The sequence below is a fragment of the Lepisma saccharinum genome, chromosome 20 (assembly GCF_977018435.1).
Source record: "Lepisma saccharinum chromosome 20, izLepSacc3.1, whole genome shotgun sequence".
Taxonomy (NCBI): Eukaryota; Metazoa; Arthropoda; class Insecta; order Zygentoma; family Lepismatidae; genus Lepisma; species Lepisma saccharinum.
Genome location: NC_139248.1, coordinates 11781603 through 11805506, shown reverse-complemented (window position 1 = coordinate 11805506; position 23904 = coordinate 11781603). Strand labels below are relative to the sequence as shown.

General features: G+C 38.5%; 2 protein-coding genes across 2 annotated transcripts in view; one reads left to right on the top strand and one right to left on the bottom strand.

Moving 5' to 3' along the window:
- The window catches only part of LOC146003728 (sialin), a 138832-nt gene extending 130187 nt beyond the window's left edge, over positions 1 to 8645 (bottom strand). Inside the window, exon 1 of the mRNA XM_083142123.1 lies at positions 8555 to 8645. The gene's annotated coding sequence lies outside the window, so the exon portion shown is untranslated. The remainder of the gene's footprint in view (positions 1 to 8554) is intronic.
- A 6598-nt stretch (positions 8646 to 15243) lies between these two features.
- The window catches only part of MFS3 (major facilitator superfamily transporter 3), a 304225-nt gene continuing 295564 nt past the window's right edge, over positions 15244 to 23904 (top strand). The window contains exon 1 of the mRNA XM_083142120.1: positions 15244 to 15323. Within this exon, the coding sequence (XP_082998246.1) occupies positions 15275 to 15323 (49 nt within the window). The 5' untranslated portion in view covers positions 15244 to 15274. The remainder of the gene's footprint in view (positions 15324 to 23904) is intronic.

The window sequence follows — 23904 nt, the reverse complement described above, 5'->3', positions numbered from 1 at the left end:
TTACATGCACGATAGTTTTTTTTTTCGTTAAACTTTGAAGACATTCAAAGCATTTAAATACATAACACAATTTGTTGCGCAAATCAAGATTCCTCAGCAGTGTTTATTTTCGAATAGCGGACGCATCTCAATAACAGACATTTTCGAGTTTTCCATTTGTGTCCGTTCCACTGTAGTCTCTTATCAAATGCCAAAAAAAACAGAAACCAAATAGAGAATGCAGTAACCAAAGGGTGAAACTGTCACGTGCCAGTTTCAGACGACACAATGAATGTTGCAAGGAGGAATGGTTTCTCGGAATCGACAAGAGATGGCAGCACGCTATATAAATAGGAGTGAAGGAGATTATAAAAAACTTAGAGCGGAGAAGATGGATTATATATATTATAGTAAATTGAGAAATATATAAAAGAAGAGTATAAAAATTATAAAAGAAGTAAATGGAATGATGTATATAGTAATTTAAAAGAATTAAGAATATAGCCGCATATGGACATAGGAAAGTTATTAAGCGAGCAAATGAATTCAGAAATGTATCTCAATCTCTTTTTATTTTCCTGACGAGGAGAACATCGTCAGTGTTTTGGTTGTTTGTCCCCGGTGGCGCTGTGTCAAATTAGACGCCCCGAAGCACTTTTCGGTTGCGCTCTTTATTAGTCGCACTGGGCCATTGGTAGCGCTTTTTATTAGCGATCCTGGTTATTCGTCTTTGGTCGTTACATAGGAGGTGGCGCTAGTGTCAGTTTAACCGACCCTACTCCTTTATATAAGTATAGCTTGTATCGTTTGCCAAAGAAACGGGGAAAGGGATAGAAAACATATATAGGGCATAAAGAAAAGGAAGCGAGACGACGCAACTAGATTTCTTATATATAGAAGAAAAAATAAAAGAAGCCTTTTCCATAATCAAAGAAGAAGAAGCTTATTTCTATAATCAAAAGAAGAAGAAGCCTATTCGATAATCAAAAGGAAAAGAAGAAGAAGCCTTTTCCATAATCAAAGAAGAAAAGAAGAAGAAGCCTTTTCCATAATTAAAGAAGAAGAAGCTTATTTCCATAATCAAAAGAAGAAGAAGCCTTTTCCATAATCAAAGAAGAAGAAGCCTATTCTATAATCAAGAGAGAAAAGAAGAAGAAGCCTTTCCATAATTACGAAGAGAAAGAAGAAGATTTCCTTTCAAGAAGAATGTAACCGATGTAAATTTTCGATATATTTCAATGTCGCTATATATTTTTCTCTGTATTTTGTATAGTTCTCAGAATATAGATCCGCATTTAACTATATCCTCTTGGCTATAAAACGCTTTCTTATTTGGAATTCTCAAACAAAGAACCTATCCCCTGAGATTAAGATATCTGTAGCCGTGGTAAATAACATTTAAGTACGTACCCACAAGGGGCGTAGCAAAACCCAGGTGCGTATCCACCGGGAGGGCGATAGGGGCGCCTCCCCCAACTGTCATGCTCTTGAATATATTATTATGCTTAATATGTTTGTAGAATCAAATGTTTTGTAGTGCCTCCCCGATGGCGCAGTGGTAGCGGCGTTGCCTTGTAAACAAGGGGTCCCGGGTTCGATACCCGGTGGAGGCACATAGTGGTTCGAATCCCACTTTAAACTGTAGGTCCAGTCCCAATTAGCCTTACTGTGCATAAAGTGGACTTAAAACACCAAATCAATCCAATCAAATGTTTTGTGTTTTATCAGCAACTTTAATAGGTTTATTTAAACCCATTTTATATCCATGATAGGTTAATAGGATCTGGACCTACAGTTTAAATTGGGATCCGAACCACTGTGCCCCAGAAAAGGATCAAACCCGAGATCCAAGTTGTTGTTTTCTTTGTTTGTCTACTCTACTCTGATCTTTCAGTTTGCCGTATGGGAGGAATTATGATAACGACAATGATAACCATCCATTCCAGCCCTGGATGCCATTTTTTGCGAAACAATACTCTTAAAACATGGAAGTCATCTTGGTTCCTGAGATTCTTTATAGAAGCCAGTGCAAGTGTAGCTTAGAAGTGATTCTCGGTGATGTAAGGTTCCCAACTGAAATTCGTCCCTCGCAACTGTAACTTATGGATCAGTGGCGTGACCAGGGAGGGTTGGTTGGGGTCATACCCTCCCCCTGCTCCAGTCCCCCCCCCCCAAAAGGCAGGAAAATATGGCAAAATTTAGGACTGGCTATTAACAAAAGTGTACGTGACCCTTCCATTTTACCCTGTGCGCATAACTTATTTACAACCACAAATTCTCACCTCAAAAAGTCAGTACGGTTAAACAAATCAACGATAAGGGGTATGAGTTAAGGTTGCGCAAAAGTAAAGCCGTGTATGTGAGACTTTAGAAAAGAACCGAACTTAACGGCTAAGATAAAGAAAGGAAGATAAAACTGCAGACGAAGCAGAGGGTTTGTGAGATCTTGTTCAGGTTTTTGATTAATGCTTTCGTTGGAAAGCAAGAAGTGGATAAGGGAAGCTGTTTTGTGCAACCTCTGATGGGGAGATTTGACAAGAGAGGAGAAAAACCGGAAACAGATGGCGCGCTGCCCTATGGCACCAATTCCCCTGATATAAGATGTATGCAGCTGAGCTCATAGTCGTCGTATATACAGTGTTGCCATATGAAAGAAACCTCACTTTTTTAGGGGAATTTCGGATCGAAGTTTAAGGGAAAACTTAAATTAGATGAAAAATACCACAATTTCAGGACCAACAGACTCAATATTAGTGCACATTATATTAGGATCTAGTTTCATATCCGTAACATTGTATGTCGCCAGAGGTCCCGGATTCGAATCCAGGATTGGGTATGGATGTTCCTTGATCAGATTCATCATATCATCATTCATCCTTTTCTTCGCGATTGGACAAAATTGGTCAAAAACCGCAGTAAAATAAACCAAATCAATGAACACAACATTTATGTTACTTCTTTGATTGATTGGGTTCACTTTACTTCGTACTTCTTCCACTTTTGGCCAATGAGGATGACATGATGAATGGATACTCACATGAACATCCATGTCCAGGCCTTGAATCCAACCCGGGACCCCAGCCGTCGTACCGTGATGCGCTAACCCTTTCGCTACTGAGGTCGACGCCAATATTCTGAGAACTATACAAAATACAGAGAAAAATATATAGCGACATTGAAATATATCGAATAAATATGTTAATAATTTCTATCTAGTTAATAATAGCTATTAAAATTGGACGGAAATTCAACTAACTTTATATATATATATATATACAGGGTGTCTCAAAATTAATAGCGCAAACTGACACAGGTGAAAGTACACGATAATAGAAGCAAAAAAGTCTCAGTAAACATGGGTCTGCAAACGAGCCGCTTTCGAGATAATCGCGAATGTGTGATTACAAGCCGCCACTGACTTCATTGTTTGTAAACGTCGTCCTAGTTGGTAAAATACCAATGACACAGTATGAAAAATCAGAAAATCTCATTGCTTGTATTGAACATTCTGCTTACTTTAACAAGTAGTGATACAGCACTACTTTACTAGTACGTATGTTCTACGTTACAATTACTGTACACTCGTACCTGTTAAAGGAGGTGTTCCAAGTGTCGTCCTTCCAACTGGATGCAATACTGTACGCGATTTCGCATTGAGTTTCGAATTCTTTCGAACACCCCCGGATCATTTCGGAATTGGTCACAAGCATGTACAATTCTCTGTACTGATTGTATCCATCCTGTTTGATTCCAACGCCACCTCTCGGAAATGTTCTGTTTTGTCAACAAAGAGCAAACCTCGGAACCCGCAAGTAGTAAAGCACTCGGTGTTTACAAAATGCAATCAACATTCACACACATTATTAGCATTTTACCAACTAGGACGACGTTCACAAACAATGAAGTCAGTGGCGGTTTGTAATCACGCATTCGCGATTATCTCGAAAACGGCTCGTTTGCAGACCCATGTTTACTGAGACTTTCTTGCTACTATTATCGTGTACTTTCACCTGTGTCAGTTTGCCCTATTACTTATGAGACACCCTGTACACACACACACACACGGTCATGCTGCAGATAACATGTTGTTTTTCTTCCAAGTTTAGATATGAGGACGTAGGTTAAAGCCCTTTCTTAAAGGGACAGGACATCCACTTTCCTCCATCACGATTAGCAAGCAGTCTAGAGGTTTCTCGCCTGCAGACAAACTGGCAAAGCCACACAAACGTCTAACACTTAGAAAAACGAAGGAAGAAATTTCTCTCTTTTGGAAACACGAAAGCAACATGAACAAAGATCCTATTCATGCTACCACTCGATTTGTTTCGAACTGATTCCCAACAACCCTTGCTTGGGGAGAAATCATCATGTAATTTGTATTCATGCGCTTAAACAATGATACATACCAAGTCATTCTTTCTTTCATTCTCTATTTCTTTTTACCTTTTTCTTTTGTTGTACTTTCTCTTTCTTTTCCTATTTCTCATTCTTCCTATTTTCTTTTATTTCTTCTTCTGCCGTACTTCATCTTTCTTCTCTCTTCTGCCTCTGCTTATCTCTTCTTTATTTCATTCCTTTTCTTTCCCCCTCTAATATGATTCTCAAAATTTCTCATGTACACTGACCGGCAAAAAAAATGAGACACCTAGATCCTGAAATGCTCCCTTTCCTGTTATGTGTGTTGCCTAATTTCACGGCGTTGGTAGAAGTTCTCACTGAAAATTTGCTATTAAAATCTACTTATCACCGTAGTGTTAGGCAACACGCGTAACGCCTTGCAGGGAAGCGAGTATTTAAGGATCTTGGTATCCCATTTTTAATGCTGGTGACCGTACAAACGTTTTCTTCTGGTCTCAGTACCACTACCAATTTTGTCAATGGTCATGTTCAAAATAAACTGTATTGTTTATTTTCCTACCGTATACCTATAGGTTATTTTATGCAACTTTTGAAAAAAAAATGTGTGGGCTGAACCCAGAAAGTTTTTGCATAAATTTATTCATCACCATGGACGTCCGCAGGATTTTTTTCCAGGGAGGGGCAAGGAAAGTATTTTTTTCCAGGGGGGGGCAAACGAAGGCAAAATTTCCCCCAAAATAGTGCAAAATAGTGTTGTTCCTTAAAAAACATTGCTTAAATTTGAATTTATGGTGTTCATGCAATAATTAACACATATTTTTTTGTGGATAAAATGAAATTATATGTGTGAAATACATAATTTTTTGGTTGATTTTCATTTTCCAAGGGGGGGACACGGCCCCCCTTGCCCCCCCTTCCGGACGCCCATGTTCATCACATAAAACATGTCAAAAGCGCATATCTTCCATTACTGTCGTAATGAGGATATGACTACGGATAGTTTAAATGATATAGAATACTTAAGTTGTGAGAATTCTTTACGTGTATAATTATGGAAGCTTTTATGTTAAACGCGGGGGCTTCATTTCTGAAATATACCAACAATATGGCGCAAATTATTGGGTGGGCTTGAGCCAAATAAGTTGGCTCCACTGATTTTGTCATATTTCCACTTTTTTAGATTATTACAGCAATGTGATAAACATGATATTTTCAGGACTCAGATCTTGATCCGCTAGCTTCGTAGCGTCCTACCAAAACCGACCTACAGGCTTTTATACTCCTCTAGGTTACTGCCGGTGACTGTCGCGGCGACGAGGATGAATAATAAACTACTTGCAGGAACAAGAAGCATCTACTCTCTGTGACCCTTGACTTCGTGCTTATGCAGATTTATGTAAAATGCATGCTTGCGTAAAAAGTATAAACAGTGGCGTAAAACAGCATTCTATTTACAATGGTAATGTGTGACGTCAGTTGGTCGCGCTAGAGATTCACCCAACTGTAATCTATGATGTGTTTGGAAGCATTCGGCTTATTTATAGATGCCACACTCAGGGCCGGATTAAGACGAAATTGGGCCCTGATTCTGCATCAATTGATAGCATTAACTTGAAATATTCGGTGAACAATACACACAACGACGTTATAGTTACGTCACAGGGCAAGGAATAATAGTAACTGAATAATAAGTAGGGAACTTAAATTTAGGTAAATAAATGTTTTTTTTTTCTGCGATAAGATAGAGACCCTCGTTTTTGCCATAATTCTGATCATAGCCTTATATGTCAACACACAAATTTTATTTTACATAAAAACACATATTTTCCAGTTTTCCGCATGTAAATACATATTTTGCGAATTTTCATTTTAAATACATAAAATCACTCATTGACTTCAGCTACCTCGAAGGAAAAATGTTTATTCTCCGCACCTCTTTCATATCGAGAGTGTTAGGTTTGTTTTGTCTTTGAACACGCTCGCTGGCAGACTTCTGGCGCCTCGCCTACGATCCTATTGGGGGAAAATATTACCCTCACTGGATCTAACGCACAAGTGCTAATGTCTAAATGTACAGAATTTTTTGGGACAAAACAACGTTTTCAAACTTTGTGCCAAATTGCATGTATTTTGGAAGGAGGAGAAGTAGAGGAAGAGGAAGCTTTGGAAAACTTCAGCGTTAGTGGCATTTCGTGCTTCAAATATGCAAGAATTGTTTCTTGTGACGTGGAGCGATCTTTCTCACAATATAACATGCTTTTTAGAGATAATCGTCACAGATTTACAAGGGAGAATTTGGAAAAACTATGTTGATTCACTGCAACTTTTCTAAAAAATAGCTCACTAAGAGGTAAGCATTTAGAAACTGATTTCAGGTGTTAAAAATGCATGTAATATTTTCCTGTTTTTATCACATATTTTCAACATTTATGACACATAAAAAAAAATATTTCTGAGTTTTTAGCACATAAAGTTCCGTTCCCTAATAAGTAACGCTGTGTCTAGGCGTCCGAAATTGGGGCTCCAAATTTCATTCTAAGATTTATTTTCAGGTTGATGTAGCAAAAGAAAACTGTTCAGCTTTCGGGAAAAATTCTCGTCTGTTTTCATCTGGGCCTATTTCAGGAATGGGCCTAATGCTGCAGCATCAATAGCACCCACCTTAATCCGGTCCTGGCCACACTGTAAAAACTTGAATGGAGAAATTACGTCATTTCCGCCGCCATCCACCATAAAACAATGACCATGGCTGTTTTTAAAGTATTAACATAGGGCGGCCTAGTACGCTTCATTAGTATTAAAGTGAACTCGTATTGCTCTCAGAAATAACGTGAAATTGTTTTTAAACGTAAAAACCTACATTTTCTGAGCAAGGAACAAAAAAAACGGCATTTGGCAAATCCTAAGCTTACTTATGAAATATTATTGTATACAATTATAAAACAAATCTCCGAGATGGAGAATTGGAGCCACTCACACACAAGCTTGCAGGTGGGCGTGTGTGTGAAAATTAAGACGCTCTTTATTCCCGCCCACTGGCGCACGCAGGATGAAGGGGATGATGAGACTACACTCCCCTCTTGAAATTTTTAGAAAAATAAAAAAAAATTCCAGTCGAAGTAGAAAAGAAAAACGAAAGTGTTAACTGAACACTCCCTTAAAAATGACCCTCCCCACCAGTTTTTTCCACTTTTACAATTCCAGCCCCCTCCGAAAAAAATATCCTGCGTACGCTAGTGATCCACCAGTCTTCAACGATTTCGCGCCCTCAATAGAGTGAGTGGAGTTTGTCCACTTTATGCACAGTAAGGCTAATCGGGACTGGACCTACAGTTTAAAGTAGGATCCGAACCACTATATGTTTCCACCGGGTATCGAACCCAGCACCTCTTGATTACAAGGTGACGACGTTACCACTACGCTATCGGGGAGGCCCGCACCCTCAAAAGAAACATGAAACTGATCTCTTTTACTGTCGATAGTAATTTGATAAATTTTAAGTGTGTAAGCGCCAAGCGACAATGTCTTGAACCTGAAATCATGAACCACCAACAAAATTTGACAGCGTGTAAAGAACATGGAGACAAACTACTTTTGTTGACCAGTTTTCCATGTTGAAAACTTGTTTCGGCGATCCAAGCCCCGAAAAAGAGCAATACTTTTATCCTGTGCGTATGTAGCCAAGCACTACAGTTACATCGTTGCTAATGCCAATAGATTTATCTGTCCGTGAACAGACTGAAATACATTAGTACACGCTTTCTTTTTCCGTGGCACGTGTGCTGTACTTGATTTGTTGTTGAATTGAAATGAATTGTTGTTTTTAAGTCCACTTTATGCACAGAAAGGCTAACCGGAAATGGACCTACAGTTTAAAGTGGAATCCGAACCACTCTGCCATGTGCCTCCACCGGGTATCGAACCCGGAACCCCTTGATCTCAAAGCGACGACGTTACCACTACGCCATCGGGGAGGCCACGTGCGTTGATTACGAATAATACGGTATCGCTAATTTAGGTTTGTTTTTTCTTTCTTGTATTCAAAGCGGTTAAACAAGAAACGACACAATATTCTAAGCGCGAGATCCTGTGCGGTCGCACATTTCTAACAGCGGAATTGGATCGTGTTTGCAAGAACCTTTCAACCACTAACAAATGCAGTTCTAATTATCATGTAATCTAAATTGCTTACTAATTGGAAACGTTCGCTACTTACTCAAAGGCGTTGCACAAACTTGTCACAGAGATGAGGAAAATTACAAGTTTCCGCCTCCGTTTCACGAGTTCGTCTGCGAGTGAGAAATGCTTGCCGACCGCGCGAATAGCGTGCGACGACTGCAGTGTTGCCAACCCGCTCATAATTTTCGCAAGCTAAGCATAATTTACAATCTCGCTTAGCTCTCCCAACATGAGCGTCGGGAGGAGGGGGAAGGGGGTCGAACGAGTCAGTGGACCCCCTGGAAATTGACATCGTTCATTTAAAGATACAAGAAAGCCGAAAGTTTGTTACTCTTATTGTTAAGAACATAAAAAGTTAATTTAGTTGGTATTCGGACAGAATAATCAAAGTAAATGCATTGGATCGAAAACATTGATTGAAAAATACAGGTACAAGGTTATGTTCTACCATTTCATCCAAAGAACAGATTGTTTCACAGTTTTCAAAATTCTAATAGTTACAGTCAGTAGCGTACGTAGGATTTGATCAAGGGGGGGGGGGGTATTTCTAAAACTTTCTCCAAATTCACATTACCATTGTTTTATTATACTTTAATTTAATAATAATAATACTCATAATTAATTAATAATACTTATAATTAATTAATTAGCTGAATTGCTACTAATAATACTACTAATACTACTAATACCACTAATACTATTAAGTAGTAGAGATCTACATAAATATAGATTTTATGAAAGCAATAGAAGGAAATTACTTTCTAGTCATTCGATTTTTATCAAATTCTGGGAGCATTTTTTTGTTTCTTCGTTACGAAATAATTTTTTGGGCAACGAGGTGAGACGTTTTAAGGGTGAAGAAAATCCATAAAAACAAGAAAATATATAAAAATAAATTGAAATAATCAAAGTATGGAACTCATCCCAAAAGCTGCGGTAGTCTGGTCGGTAGAGCGTTTGACAACCACGCGAGATATCCTGGTTCGATTCCAGGAATTTTGTTGGACGGCTTCTTCCCCGCATAAATGTTCCCGACAATTCACATCTGGATTGTCTCGCTGTTCTTACCAACAAAACATTTTACAATAGTTAACGTTATTGTCGTTTGAATAATTGTCAACAAGGTGAGACATTTTAAAGAGACATATTCAAACGTGCTGCGGTAAACAATGGGAAGGCGGACTGGTGACTGTATTCTTGTCCGCCTAGCAATTGTCTATACATTAGCCGCTTCTAACGAACCAATAACTTTATTTAGTAAATTCTCATTGTTCACACAAAAAAATACATGTCCATTGAACACTGGCGTACGAAAAGGGGTGGCCCCTACTGAAATTTTGAGAAAATCAGACTTTTCAAGTAAAAATCCGTTAAGAACTTTAAAAAATCAAAATGTGTAAATGTGAAACCTCTTTTCAAGTGAGTCCCGATTACCGTTTTTGTCTTTGAATACAATTTTAATCGACTGAAAAGCTCCCAAAAATACGAAGTGTTTTACTACGCATCCTGCCCTCCAAACCAAAGCCATGTGCTATCCACATTTACTATTCCAGCCCCTCCCGAACAAAAAATCCTGCGTACGCCAGTGTATTGAACATTGTTGCAACTGAGATACAAAACAACTTTTTTCTCTTTTAAATCATAGTTGCCCTCATATTTTTGCTTGCAAGAATTCGGGTTTATTTTCAAGGCATTCACTCTGAAAGACGCGTGTGTTTGGAATGTTGTGCTTTTATCCGTGCTGCATGGAAATAATAATTCAAATTATTATTATTATTATTATTATTAGTAATAGTAGTAGAAGTAGTAATAGTAATATTATTGTCCCATATCTTTGGATGTGATAAATTAGCCATTTAATATTTTCCCACAGCATTTTTCAATATATTTCACAAGCTCAAAGGGGGGGGTTAAACCCCGTAACCCCCCCTTGCGTACGCCACTGGTTACAGTTGTAGGTGAGAGGTCACACAACACACTTTATAAAAATAATAATCCCGCTAACATTCAAAGCCTTTTCTTGAACGAGACATGCAAAGGTTAATATCAAAATGCATTCAGATACTAACTGCATAAAATGCAAAAGAAATAATGGAAAATAGTTGTGCTGGTAAGGTACCTTTACCAAAGGTGGCCCGTGTGCCAGAGGTGGCCCACTCCACGATATCTGCGTTCGTACAACATTTAGTCGGAAGATGGCAGCAGTTTATTGAATGCAGTCCCACTCTGGTGCACACTACCAGAAACCAAGCTGTTAGCGTGCACAGGAGCCATTTTGCAGACGTTATTGATTTAAGTGACACGTTTTTTTGTGGCTGGTGTAAGACGGGAGGTGAGTAAAAAAGTGAAATTTAAACACATTAAATGCAAGGCATAGTACACACATTGCACATTGTTTGTCAGTGTATGGACATATCTTTTAGACGGCTCAGTTAAACGTATCATAGTATTTATAGTCACTGTTATGCAATGTCATGTCACGCAACTGGCCCGAAGGTGGCCCACAATGGCCATTTGTGCAAGACCGACAGGATGCTTGACATGCGATTATGTACACAATGCCGCCGATACGTATTTGAGGAGTGTGAAGGACTCGCCGTTCAAGACAAAATACCCGCATTCGTGTGCAGCTTCTGTCATGACTCGGACTACACTTGCATTCGTGTGCAGCTTCTGTCAGGACTAAACTTCATATTTTTTTCCAAACATTACAATCATTTCATATGTTGTATAACCATTAGCAACAGGTGTGTTTTCTTTCTAATAATACATATCCTATTGTTTAACATAGTGTTTCTTGTTTTCGAAACCCAACTACATGACTAGCAAACATATTTTTTATAGTGGGCCACCTTTGGTACCCCTGTGCACAAGGTGGCCCACTTGCAGCCATTTTTTACAAAAATTATGACGTAGTTATTATTACATTTTATAACACGGTTCCATGTTTTGCATGTTACCAATGTTTCCAATGTTTCACATACAAATTAGGAAGTATCTCTCACCACAAAAGTATAAAAAATTGTCAAAGCTTAACTATGGCCACCTTTGGTGAAGGTACCTTATTCAATCGTTTGGTGGATCGAGTTCACATTTATATAATAATAATAATTAGCTATTATTTTCTTTCATTTTCAATAAAATTTGTTTTTATTAGTTTATAATATTTATTATTGTATAATGACATTTATAACCGTGATAATAATACTCATTGTTATCTTTCCGCTATTCAACTTTCATAATTTGCCAGACCCCCTGCTAAAATTTCTGACGGCGCCCATGTCTCCAAATGCAATTCAATAGTAAAACGTAGGATGTAAAAAAAAAATACAGGCCCGCCTATTATGCAGATTTGGGTATCTACCGAGGTCGATGTAAGGGCGAATTTAGGGGTTGTCGCGAACAAATTTGGGGGTTGTTAAGGGTGGGGATAAATCGCTGGACACATACTACATGAGAAGCCTACATTTCTGAGCGTTTCCGCAACAAGAAATAAGCCGACATCTGTGGCGAAGGGGTTAGCACAGCGCGCTACGACGCAAGGGGTCCAGGGTTCGAATCCCTACCTGAGTGTGGATGGCCTTTGTGGTACTTTTACGTATTACTTGCCACTAATGATAAAGCATAAATACTACATAATTATAGTAATGTTTAGTAATATATGTATTAATCCTGATATCAACCAAACACAGCCCAAAAATTGCAACAAGAAAGTGGTAAATGCCAAACAGCCACTTAAATATCTACCGGTACTTTAAAACAGTTCAAAACCATTACTCCTCTCCTACCAGGATTTTCTAGACTGGTAGACACCCTGATAGAAAATAAACACAGTAACCATCCCGTCCATCCGCATCCCACATCTGCAGCAGGTGGTGATCCGACAGAACTAAGGGTGACGTCATAACGCTGACAATCACCAGAATTTTTTTTCCCTTGGTGAGGAGCTCAGGGTTGTTAAGGGTCCAGAAACACGTAAATTCCAAAGGGTCCTATAGGGTTCCGTTGCAGGACCGGAACCTTCTTTCTCGCACAATTTAAATTCGGTCCAAGTTTAATTGAAAAAAGGTTCCTGGACCGAATTTAAATTGATCTGGTAGAAAGGTTCCTGGATCGAATTGAAATACTTTACAGATAAAAATGTTCTTTACGGTCCAGAACCCATTTACGCTTGCTGATTTTCTCTCCTGGACCGGAATTTATTCTATTAAAAATTCCTGTACCTTTAACATCCCTGTCTTCAATTCTCAAGTTCGTGCAATTTTTACGTCGCAAATGGCAATTCTTTTGTCTTGAGTGGTTGGCAACGCTGCGCGCCAAGCTCTGAACTGCGCAACATGGGTAGTTTTGTCCCAGAGAGACGGAAGCTATTATGGTTGTTGTGTTAATCTCTCCTTCAGGGGGTAGCGTAGGGTCCCAGTTCTTACGAAGGAAGGAAGTTAGATTAGGCTGTCGACAGAATGGGAGTGCTTTCAGTCCATTTTGGAAGAGGGGAAACAGTGTTTATCTGTCTGACAAATGTGCAGACAGGGCTCGGGGAAGAGAAAGGGGAGGAAACCAGGCAATGTCGCAACCACATGAGGGACAGGGGAGGCGTTACCCACGGCCCCGCAATCTTCGACGGAGTTCAATTCTAGGGAGGCAAACATTAACGGCGAAGAGCACCTGCAAGGGGGTCACAGAGGAAAATTCCCCTTCGATTTCAAATTTTATGCAAAAACAATTACATTTCGTCAAGTTTTCTTTATGTACAAAAAGAATTATATTCGGAATGCATTTATCATTCATTTTCTGCCATTCAAAAATACAGTTTGTGTCCTTGTTTTCCATTATTAGCTAATGTGAAATTGACGGTGTTGAAAAAATATTTCAAATAGTTTGTTCCAAACAAATGCTTCTACCCCTTCTTTGCGTAATTTATGAGGATAATAACGTTTTTGATACTATATACTACTACTACCGCACTAGTAATAACTAATAATAATAATGTCATTATTATTATTATTATTATTATTATTATTATTGGTACGTTTATCCTGGTACTTGCCCTCCCCCAAGAATAAATTCGTGGTTGCGCCTTTGAAGCCAGGTCAGAACAGTGGTCAAAATGTTTGGGTTACACACCACGCACCATCTTCTCCTGGGGGAGCGAATACTTTAGCTTGGTATTATGTGTCAAAAGGTGTTTTCGGAAGACATTCAAATGTCGACCTCATTTCCACGTAGTACTGCTTGGACTGCATTTTGCAGGCTAACGATGCCCTGGCGTCTGGACTCACAGCCAGCATAATCCTCTGTAGGGCCTGTGTTGTGTCCTGATCATAAGTGTATGTGATTGTCCCTTCATCTCATGACCATTAATTCCTATCGCGATTGGCCGAAAGTGGCAGTAAAGCGAAATAAAATAAATGAAGTCAACCAATCAAAAGTACTGCATAGAAAGGAGATACTTATTTGCGTCCACCCTCAGTAACGCGCGCGCGCGCGCGCGCGCGCACACACACACACACACACACACACACACACACACACACACACACACACACACACCAAAATTTCCTCAAAGTCCCTCTAAAATTTTTCACAAAGGCCCAATTTTTGTTCATTTTGACTAAAGTTACGCTCGCCCTCCCCCTGTCGAAGATGGAGAATTGTGGGTAAACCTCTGTTCCCTCTCCTTCTCGGAGATAGGGACTCATTTATATCCCGGAAAGAGAGAGTTACTTGTAACCATAGAAATAGGCCTTGAACCAGGCACGTTCACGTTTCGGGGAGAGGGGGGTCAGAACCTGTCCAAGGAATAATAATGTTTAAATTAAAATAATTATATTAAATCAAATTAATACTAATTACAATATATAAATTAATATTACGAATAGGTAAAAAGACCGTATAAGAATAGATATATAACAGCGCATATTCATTACGTAGCTTACCTGTAGTTAAGATCGGAATAATTTACATAAAAACAAGTGCCCTGGCAATGAATTTATATCAAATAGATGAATAATTGAATATTTATCGAATAACAAAAATGATGTTACATGTAGTTGAAGAAAAGTAAGTTTCTTATTAATATTTTATGCATATTATTTTGAGTAGTAGTGTACATAAATCATCTTTGTAATGCCATTCAAAGCCGTATGATCCCAATATAATCCTTGGCTTCTAAAAAGTTCAGAGGAAATTAATAACCATCGATTATGCAGCAAATGATAATATCTTCATTACTTAATTTTAGTACTTGGCAAGTCTTTCAGGGGGTCCGGACCCCTGGACCCCATAAATACGTCCTTCCTGTTCTTCAAAGCCGTATGATTCCAATAAGTTCAGAGGAAATTATACAACAAAGGCTAAACGAATATATTTTTCATTATTTAATTTTAGTACTTGATAAGTCTTTCGGGGGGTCTGGACCCCAACCTAAATACGTCCTTGCCTTGAACCACACACACCCTCTGTCAAACAGCGTCAGATTTACATCATTCTCCATATGTACAGTAAAACTAAATGGCACAACTGCATTGATGTCGATTTTTTTCGAAGCACCCTGCACTTCAGAGAGCTGAGTTATAATTGAGCCCAATGAACGTACAGTTTCTTGCCAGCTGTACTAGTTGCTTTTGCTAAAAATTGAGCTTCCGGTCACGTTTGTTTATGGTTTGTGGAGAGCTTATCGCCAGAGGGCGCGACCTACGAGTATTGAAGACTGGCGAATCAGTCTCGCAGTGACTTGTGGCTTGGATTGTAGCGTATTATGGACGCCCAGGATGAGGTTAAAAAAAGATGGTTTACTCGCTTGGCACGTGAGTACCTACGCTTATTCCTTTACGTAACTCATTACCAATAGTGTGGCGTTGATTCATATGAATCCTCTAGTGGGGGGCGACCCACTGCTGAGTCCAGAGGGTCGCGTAATCGGGCTCGAAAATTTCTTTACTGTATCAAAAACAAATTACATTTAAATTATTAAGATATATTGTTTTTTTAACAATTTAAATTCAACCCGTGTTGTACGTATCCTAGTCTAAACTTTACCTTTCTGTTATTCGCGCTGTACCATTGCATTTTACCATCATCTCTTAGATGTTAGACTAGAGTAAATTAGTCTTTTAAATTACATATTTACTTTTCTAGAATAAAGTATGTGTGATTTGTTTAAGCAAGCGTAAAAGAGGACTTCTTAACTCTTTCACTGCGGCAAGCGACTTCAGTCGATTTGCTTCAATATGTATAACTTAAGGAAATCAACTACATTCGATTATTTAGAATATTCACACCACTGCTGGTGTAGAGAGAAGAAAAAGCATTACCAGAACATACTGCCATCTAGTCTGTCAACTGAATAACTTTCGAAGGAAATAACTTGCTTTGGTTCTGAACAAATGAAAAACATGTAAACAACATTGGCAACAGCGATCAGCGACGTACCCAAGAAAGGGGATGAAGGTGCATATACAATTTTTTAGTAGTTAGTCCTTATTTCACCATCTTTCCTGCTTTTAACATGCTCTCTTCTTTAGGAATGATGAACCAAAAGAAAGGGTGATGAGCCCTACCAACCGCCTCCCCTGGCTCCCCCCTTGGGGCACGTCATTGTACCACTTCAATAACAATGAAAATCTAGCACCAAGGGTAACTCACTCCCAGCTATGGCCCTTTTTCAAAGAATAGGGGAAGAATTCACATCAGTACTTTAGAAAAAAGGATCCAGAACCTATTTACGCTTGCTGATTTTCTCTCCTGGACCGGAATGAATTTATTTAGAATTCCCGTACCTTTAACAACCCTCTCAGAAAGAAAATACGACATTATTTGTCTAAAACTACTTCTGAGCAGGCTCGTAACTAGAAATGATCCCCCAGGTCACGGGTTTTAGGTTTCGTGGGGGGGGCTTTGTAAACCAAGTCCATTTTTCAAAAATTTACAAATACTATACAGTTGTTGTTTTCTTCAATATCTTCTAAAAAAATCTCTTGAAGTGTTAATTGATTGCTACTGACATCATCCCGCACAACACACTCCATACTACTTTGATGATAGAGATATTTATATCATACAGGAAAAAATGCACAATATTCAATCATAGTGCCTACCGTACATTCCACCCCCAGCCGAAGCAATGAAACTCCCCTTCGATTCGAAAGCTTTGGATCTGTTGTCATTTGACGCAGCTGTGGAAGGAATGTGGATGATGACGTTAAAAGTCACAGATATTTGTCAAACGAGAGGCTGCACCAGGGGCAGAGAAGTTAAAGAAGCTCCCCCCCATGAAAGAACTTTCTAAAGTCTAGAGAATCTTCTAAATACTTGCCGCTTGCCGCTACTTACACTTCTGCTCATAAACAAGATGAACGAATGTAATACCTACTATTCATGTTCTGTGAATTTTATGTTTTACCAAAGTTGAGAGCAAAATAATATCTGCTGACTACATTTTCACTCATCACTGCAAACATACTTTAGAAATAATTTTACCTAATGTTAATGGGGGCTGACGATAGTGCCGGGGGGGGGGGCCTTAGCTCCTGCCTGCTTCTGAGATAAATCAGGGTGTCTACAATTTTGTAAAAACAAAATTCCCCGACATTTCCAGACTATGAACAAAAATTTTCCACACCAAGTCATTACGGAAATTCATTTATTTAGAGCGAGAGAGGAATGGAGTCATGTATTTCCACATTTGTACAAGAAGAAAATATATTCTTGCTAAACACCACACCCACTAAACAAAGTTAAAGTAACAACGAGAAGGAAAACTGAACACAAATTGACTGTTGGATAGGGGCATCAGGGGTGAACTCTTAGATAATGCTTGCCACGCCACACATTAACTAATGATAAATAATTATTTTTTTATATAAAAATCAACACTTGAGCAAAATAATACACAAGTATAGTAAAAATGCCCATAGCCATTTACCGTAGTAGATTTCATGTTGAAAATAGTTCAAAACATGACCCCTTTTCCTAGAATATGCAATTTCTGCTGTAAATATCGGTAATAGTCAGTGTATCAAATCGTAGTATAGTTTGTCCACAACACATTTAAAATTTCTTACTTGTCAGTTTCTTCTTTGTTCAAGAACCTATATTTACTGTACATCCTCAAAAATATTGATTTTTCCAGAAACACAGCAAATTTGTCCGACATTTCCGTGACTTTTCCAGGATTTCCAGACTGGTATAGACACCCTGCAAATACTAGAGCTACAATGTCGTCCGAGAACTAAAATCTTCACGCCCTAATAATAAAAAAAAATCTAAGGCTGTAAATGGCACTCAGTACATGTAAAAGTGCATCGCCAATATGCCAGTCGAGTTCCACCACCTATGGTGTGGTGGTAACAAGGCACGTATCTAGAAATATATTTCAGAGGGGGTCCGAAACCAATGTCTCAGAAATAATAACATAAATGTTTAAATTAAATCATTAAATTATAATTATATTAAATTGAACTATTAATAAAGTAAATAAATTAATTAATATTGCATCAAAACACTGTATAAGAATAGAGATACAACAGCATGTATTCATTATCTAGATTGCGTGAATTCAAAATTGCCAAAATTTAAGCAACTGCTCTGGCTAGAAAATTTATGTCAAATAGATAAAAAATTGAATATTTATTTAGTAACAAAAAATAATGTTAGATCCATTTGACTAAAAGTAAAGTTTCTGGTTAATATTTTATGCATAAAAAGTAGTAGTAGTAATAATAAGTATTAAAAGTATTAATAAGTATTAGTATTAATAGTAATTAATAAGTAGTAGTATGCATAAAACTTCTTTGGTACTGTCTTTCAAAGCCGTATGATCCCACTATAATCCTTACCTTCCAGTAAGTTCAGAGGAGATTAATAACCATCGATTATATATACAACAAGTACTAAACAAGTACATTTTTTTCATTATTTCATTTATGTACTTGCTAAGTCTCTCGGAAGGGGGGGGGGTTCACACCCACTGGACCCTCCCCCTAAATACGGCCTTGGTGGTAACCCTTGTAATCAAAGGGTCCCCAGGTTCGATACTAGGTGGAGACACACAGTGGTTAGGATCCCACTGTAAACTGTAGGTCCAGTCCCGGTTAACTTTTCTGTGCATATTGTGACTTAAAACTAACTCAATCCGCACCAGCACACGTGAAATACTCCGTGACAATGGATGACGAGAAACATGAGCTTTTAGCACAGTTTTTGTAAAACATCCGCACAGATTTTGGATTCGTTAAATCTGATAAGACGAAATAAATATAGCGCAAGTGGTTTAATGAAAAGACTTAATATTAGACGGTGTAAATAGTTTAAATCTCAAGTACAGAAACTTTTTCCCGGTGACAAGTTGCGACTTTGAAACTCTATTGACTAAAATTGGAACTAAAAATCATCATGCGTCGGCACACGTGCCCACTTGTTCGGTTTTGCCGATCGGCATAGTGGGGATGCGCGTTAAGCTCAGGAGGAAATATTTCAGTGGAAAGACCCCAAAATGCTCCTCACCCGCCGACCTTTCCGAATGTTGAGCTGGAGAAAGAGCTGTATGGTTGTAGGAGGGGGAGAAAACTTAGCATTACGGTTATGGTAGTACACATTGTTTGCAGAGGCGTCTCGTGAATGCATGCGGTACATGCTGCGCATGCGTCAATTGTGAGGAAAAGGACAGCTTGCTCTGCGACGGCATTAATGAGCATTTCTACATTCTATTTTCTTCATATAGTAGAAGTATTTATTTTACACGAGAGCGCTGAACTAAGCTTATATTACATTTCTTGGATCTGAAGTGAAAGAAAGTAATAATTCTTTTCCCACAATTGACGCATACGTCACTTCAGATCCAAGAAATGTAATATAATCTTAGTTGAGCGCTCTCGTGTAAAATAAATACTTCTCCTATATGAAGAAATTAGAATGTAGAAATTCTCATTAATGTCGTTGCAGAGCAAGCTGTTCTTTTTCCCACAACTGACGCATGCGCAGCATGCACCGCATGCGTTCACGAGACCTCTGATTACACAGGCCTGCGATGAAAAAAATACAAGGGAAGTGATAGGTGAACTTTATGTATTTTGTGGTGCTGAGTTCGAAAAAAATAAAGAAAAATGTCTGCAGAAAGACTGTTTAAAAATTTGGGCATATTACCCTCACCATGCTTGTATATACTTCATCTGCTGATGTATGTAAAAACTGACTTAGATTCCTTCAAATGTAACAACTCCTCACATAAATATTATACAAGGAATGGCAGCAACCTCACAATACCATCACACAACACCACATTATTTGAGAAAGGACCTAAATACATGGCTGTTCACTGTTTCAATAACCTTCCGAGTGACATAAAAATAATACAATCAGCTACCTCATATAAAAAGCATGTAAAAAAATACCTATTAGATCATTGTTTTTATTCTGTTAAAGAGTACCTGACAATAAATTGCAAATTGTCACATCCTAAATGAACTCCTAGGACATGTATATGTATATATTGATTTTATCTATTATATGTAGGTAAATTTAATGTAAACCTTGCAACTAACAGCAAGAACAAGGAGAATCAATTATAATGTAATCAATGTTTTTTTTAAATGTTATGTATAATATCTTCATACTTGTACCTATTTGAAAATAATTATTAACGGTAATGTGCTGACATGTTCCATACCATGTGTGGAAAACAACCACTGTACAATGGTCAAAGGAATGAAATAAATCATATCATATCATATCATATCACGTCACGTTTTCTTGAAAAATTTAATTGTAAGTGGATTTGTATGAACATTTACCATAAATATGTTGTTTCGGCGTGGAATAGCTTTCCTCCCTGCCTGACCATTACAAACTATGTAAGAAAACTTTATCTTGCGTATTTTGGCATGAAACTCTGAGACCAGGACAAATCGTGGGCTCCTCATAAAGTGTGTGTGCAGTGTCTCAATGATCTACGCTTATGGCTCAACGGAAAGAAGACTGCTTTATGCTTTGGAATTCCTATGACATGGAGGGAGCCGAGAAATCACTGTGTTGATTGTTACTTTTGTGCCTGCCATGTCCGTGGGTATAACCGAAAAAATCACAAGCTAATCTCTTATCCTGAGAACATTCTATCGGCCATACGCCCCGTTCCTCATGGACCTTATGTGGTAGTACCTTTGCCTCCAACTGAATTACCAGTCATCTCTTCAGAGTCTTCAGACTCGGAACATCCAGATGGTCAAGGCTCCGATACCGAATATAAGCCCTCTGGAGGCGATTCACCTCAGCCCTTCTCTCAGGTTGAACTTAATGATCTGACTAGAGATCTGGGCCTTTCGAAAGAGGCAGCTGAATTGTTGGGCTCCAGATTGAAAGAAAAACATTTATTGGCCAAAGGAACGACTTCTTATTGGTACAGGAATCGAGAAAAGGACTTTGTTTAGTACTTTAAGAAAGCGGAGAACCTGGTCTATTGTTCTGATGTTCCCGGATTGATGAGCAAATTTAATATCACCTACGATAAAGATGAATGGAGGCTGTTTATAGATTCATCGACAAGGAGCCCGAAAGCTGTCCTTCTTCATCACGGAAGCCAGTATGCATCTGTACCAGTTGCACACTCGGTACATTTACAAGAACGCTATGAAAACGTGGCTCTCGTCCTCAACAAAATAAAATATGCCGACCACGGTTGGACCATTTGCGGTGATTTGAAAGTTATCTCCATGCTTCTTGGTCAACAAGACCGATATACAAAGTTCCCATGTTTCATTTGTGAGTGAGACAGCCGTGCAAAGACTCAACATTGGGTCAAGAAAGAATGGGCTAAAAGACAAAATCTTGAACCAGGCACCAAGAATGTGATTCGGAACAGCTTAGTTGACCCAAAAAAGTATTGTTACCCCCCCCCCCCCCCGTTGCATATCAAATTAGGTGTAATGAAGCAATTTGTCAAGGCTATTCCAAAAGATGGCGATTGTTTCAAATACCTATGCAAAAAGTTTCCAGGTTTATCTGCAACCAAGTTGACAGAGGGAATCTTTGTTGGTCCAGATATCCGCAAGCTCATGAAGGATAAAGACTTTGAGACTAGCATGACAACAACGGAGAAAGAAGCTTGGGTTGCCTTCAAAGATGTGGTCAGTAAATTTCTGGGGGATTACAAGGATCCTGACTATAAAGCACTTGTTATGAATATGCTGGACAAATTTCAAGCGTTGGGTTGCTCCATGAGTGTCAAACTACATTTCCTTCACTCACATGTGGACTATTTCCCCGAAATTTAGGAGCAGTCAGCGAAGAACAGGGTGAAAGGTTCCACTAAGATATTAAAGATATGGAGCGCAAATATCAAGGACGATGGGACAAGAACATGCTCGCTGACTACTGTTGGATGTTAAAACGAGAGAGGCCTGAGATTGCACATAAAAGAAGAACGTCAAAAAGAAGTTTCAAAGGCAAAAGGGTACGTACTTAAATATAAACTTTGTGTTTGGTTTTGTTGTTTGTTCAGTTTACAATTTGTGTCAAACGTTCATGTACACATACATTGCTCCTCGTGGTCAATCGTCTATTTTATGTACGTTACCTTAATAAACACAAATGAACATAATACGTTGGTACTTTTTTCTAGAAACTTCACCATAATGGGATGTTAAAAGTGTAAACGCAAGGGAACTTTGTGTTTTTCTCTCGACCAGAGGTGTCTCGTGCGATCTGGAAACAGTGGTTTTCTTCCATTTAAACCTATACAAAATAAAATCAATTGCTAATAAATCAATTTGCATCACCAAGCATCGATTTTACATAGATTTAAATGGATCAAAACCACTGTTGCCAGATAGTGCATGCAAAATTGTCCGTGAAAATTCCTTTTTACATAGGATTTTAGCAAAAATATCGATATCGATTGTACAAAAAATCCTGACGTGATGGAAAAAAATGGAGGTCATTTTCGAAATCAGCACACCCAATAACATAAAACTCAGCGTACACGTCTCTTGTATTTTTCAATAACTTCAATTTCGCAGGCCTGTGTTATTTGATTTGTTCTCTTGGGAATATCAAATTCCTCCCGTAGCGTAGAAAATCACATGAACGGAAAGAGCACACGTTGTGCCAATTCCGACGATACTGAAGTAAATGCACACCTGGTGCGAAACTGTAACACTTCGTCTTAAGCACAACACACAACACCCTGGCCCTGGGTCCAAGCCAATAAGGCCTTAAAAAATGCAGTTATACCGGGGTGGAAGACGGGTTGACTTTTGTGCGTCTTCTCAGGCCACCCCATACACGTTGATTCCCCTAGGGCATGGAAGACAGCCCCCTTCCCCACACCAAGCACTTTTTTCAATGTATGACCTCACCTGTCCCCCTCCCCAAATCCTTAGTCCTAATAAAAACGAAACACTTCTATCCTGAATTACTCGCTTAACTGCAATACGTTGTGTGTGTTAGCTAACTTTACGGCGATGGCTGAACTTACTAATGGAGTTCACTCATCACCTTACAGTTAGGCATCCATGCATAACACTAACTACGGAAACGAATATTTCGGATTCTAGGTGTCTACTTTTATTGTAGTTGGCTGATTTAAATCCTGAAAAATGTAGTACTCTCACCATCTCTCTCAAAAAGAGCGTGTTAAATTCATCTTACTCCATCTCTGGCAATAACATCAAAGCAGTGTCTTCTCACAAGGACTTCAGTACCTAGGTATTGTCTTTAATCAAAAGCTTACGTTTGAGGAACATATTGCAGGTACCACAAAAAGGGCCATGTGTATTTTAGGTTCACTGAAAGGTTTTACTGAAATCAGTGATCTCTCCGCCTCCACCTTATACTTCCCTGCAGATTTGTCACTACTGACAATTTAATGTTAACAACATTAGTACTCTACAGGTTTCCTTTTTCTGGAGCAAGCATACCTGATCACTGGGGCTAGAATTTTTATAACGTAAAAATCACCAAAATGTGCAAAACAAAAAAAAAAATGCTGTTATGATCTAAAATTTTAAAAATGTGCACTATAATTTGAAAAATATACCCTTACAACTGAACTGTTTCAAACATCAATATTTATCATGTGCTGAAATATTTTAACATACTATTTTTAGTTTACTTTATGAGCTCTGAGTTTCAATATACAAATAAAAATGTTTGCCTATTGTCAGCCAGCAAAGCCTTGTACTGAGAAAAGCTTATTTCTGCTTCAGTTGACACAAGAGGAGCACATTTAAAGTAAGCAATGCCATTCGCCTCAAGTTCTGTAGTATCGAGAGAAATTTTTTCTCCCAATAAAATTGTTGCAATAGATACTAGTGGTACTCTTGAGAAAAGGCAAAAAAATGCTGGATATGACATAAAAGCTATCAAAATATGCTCCATCATGTAGAGATGGCCAAA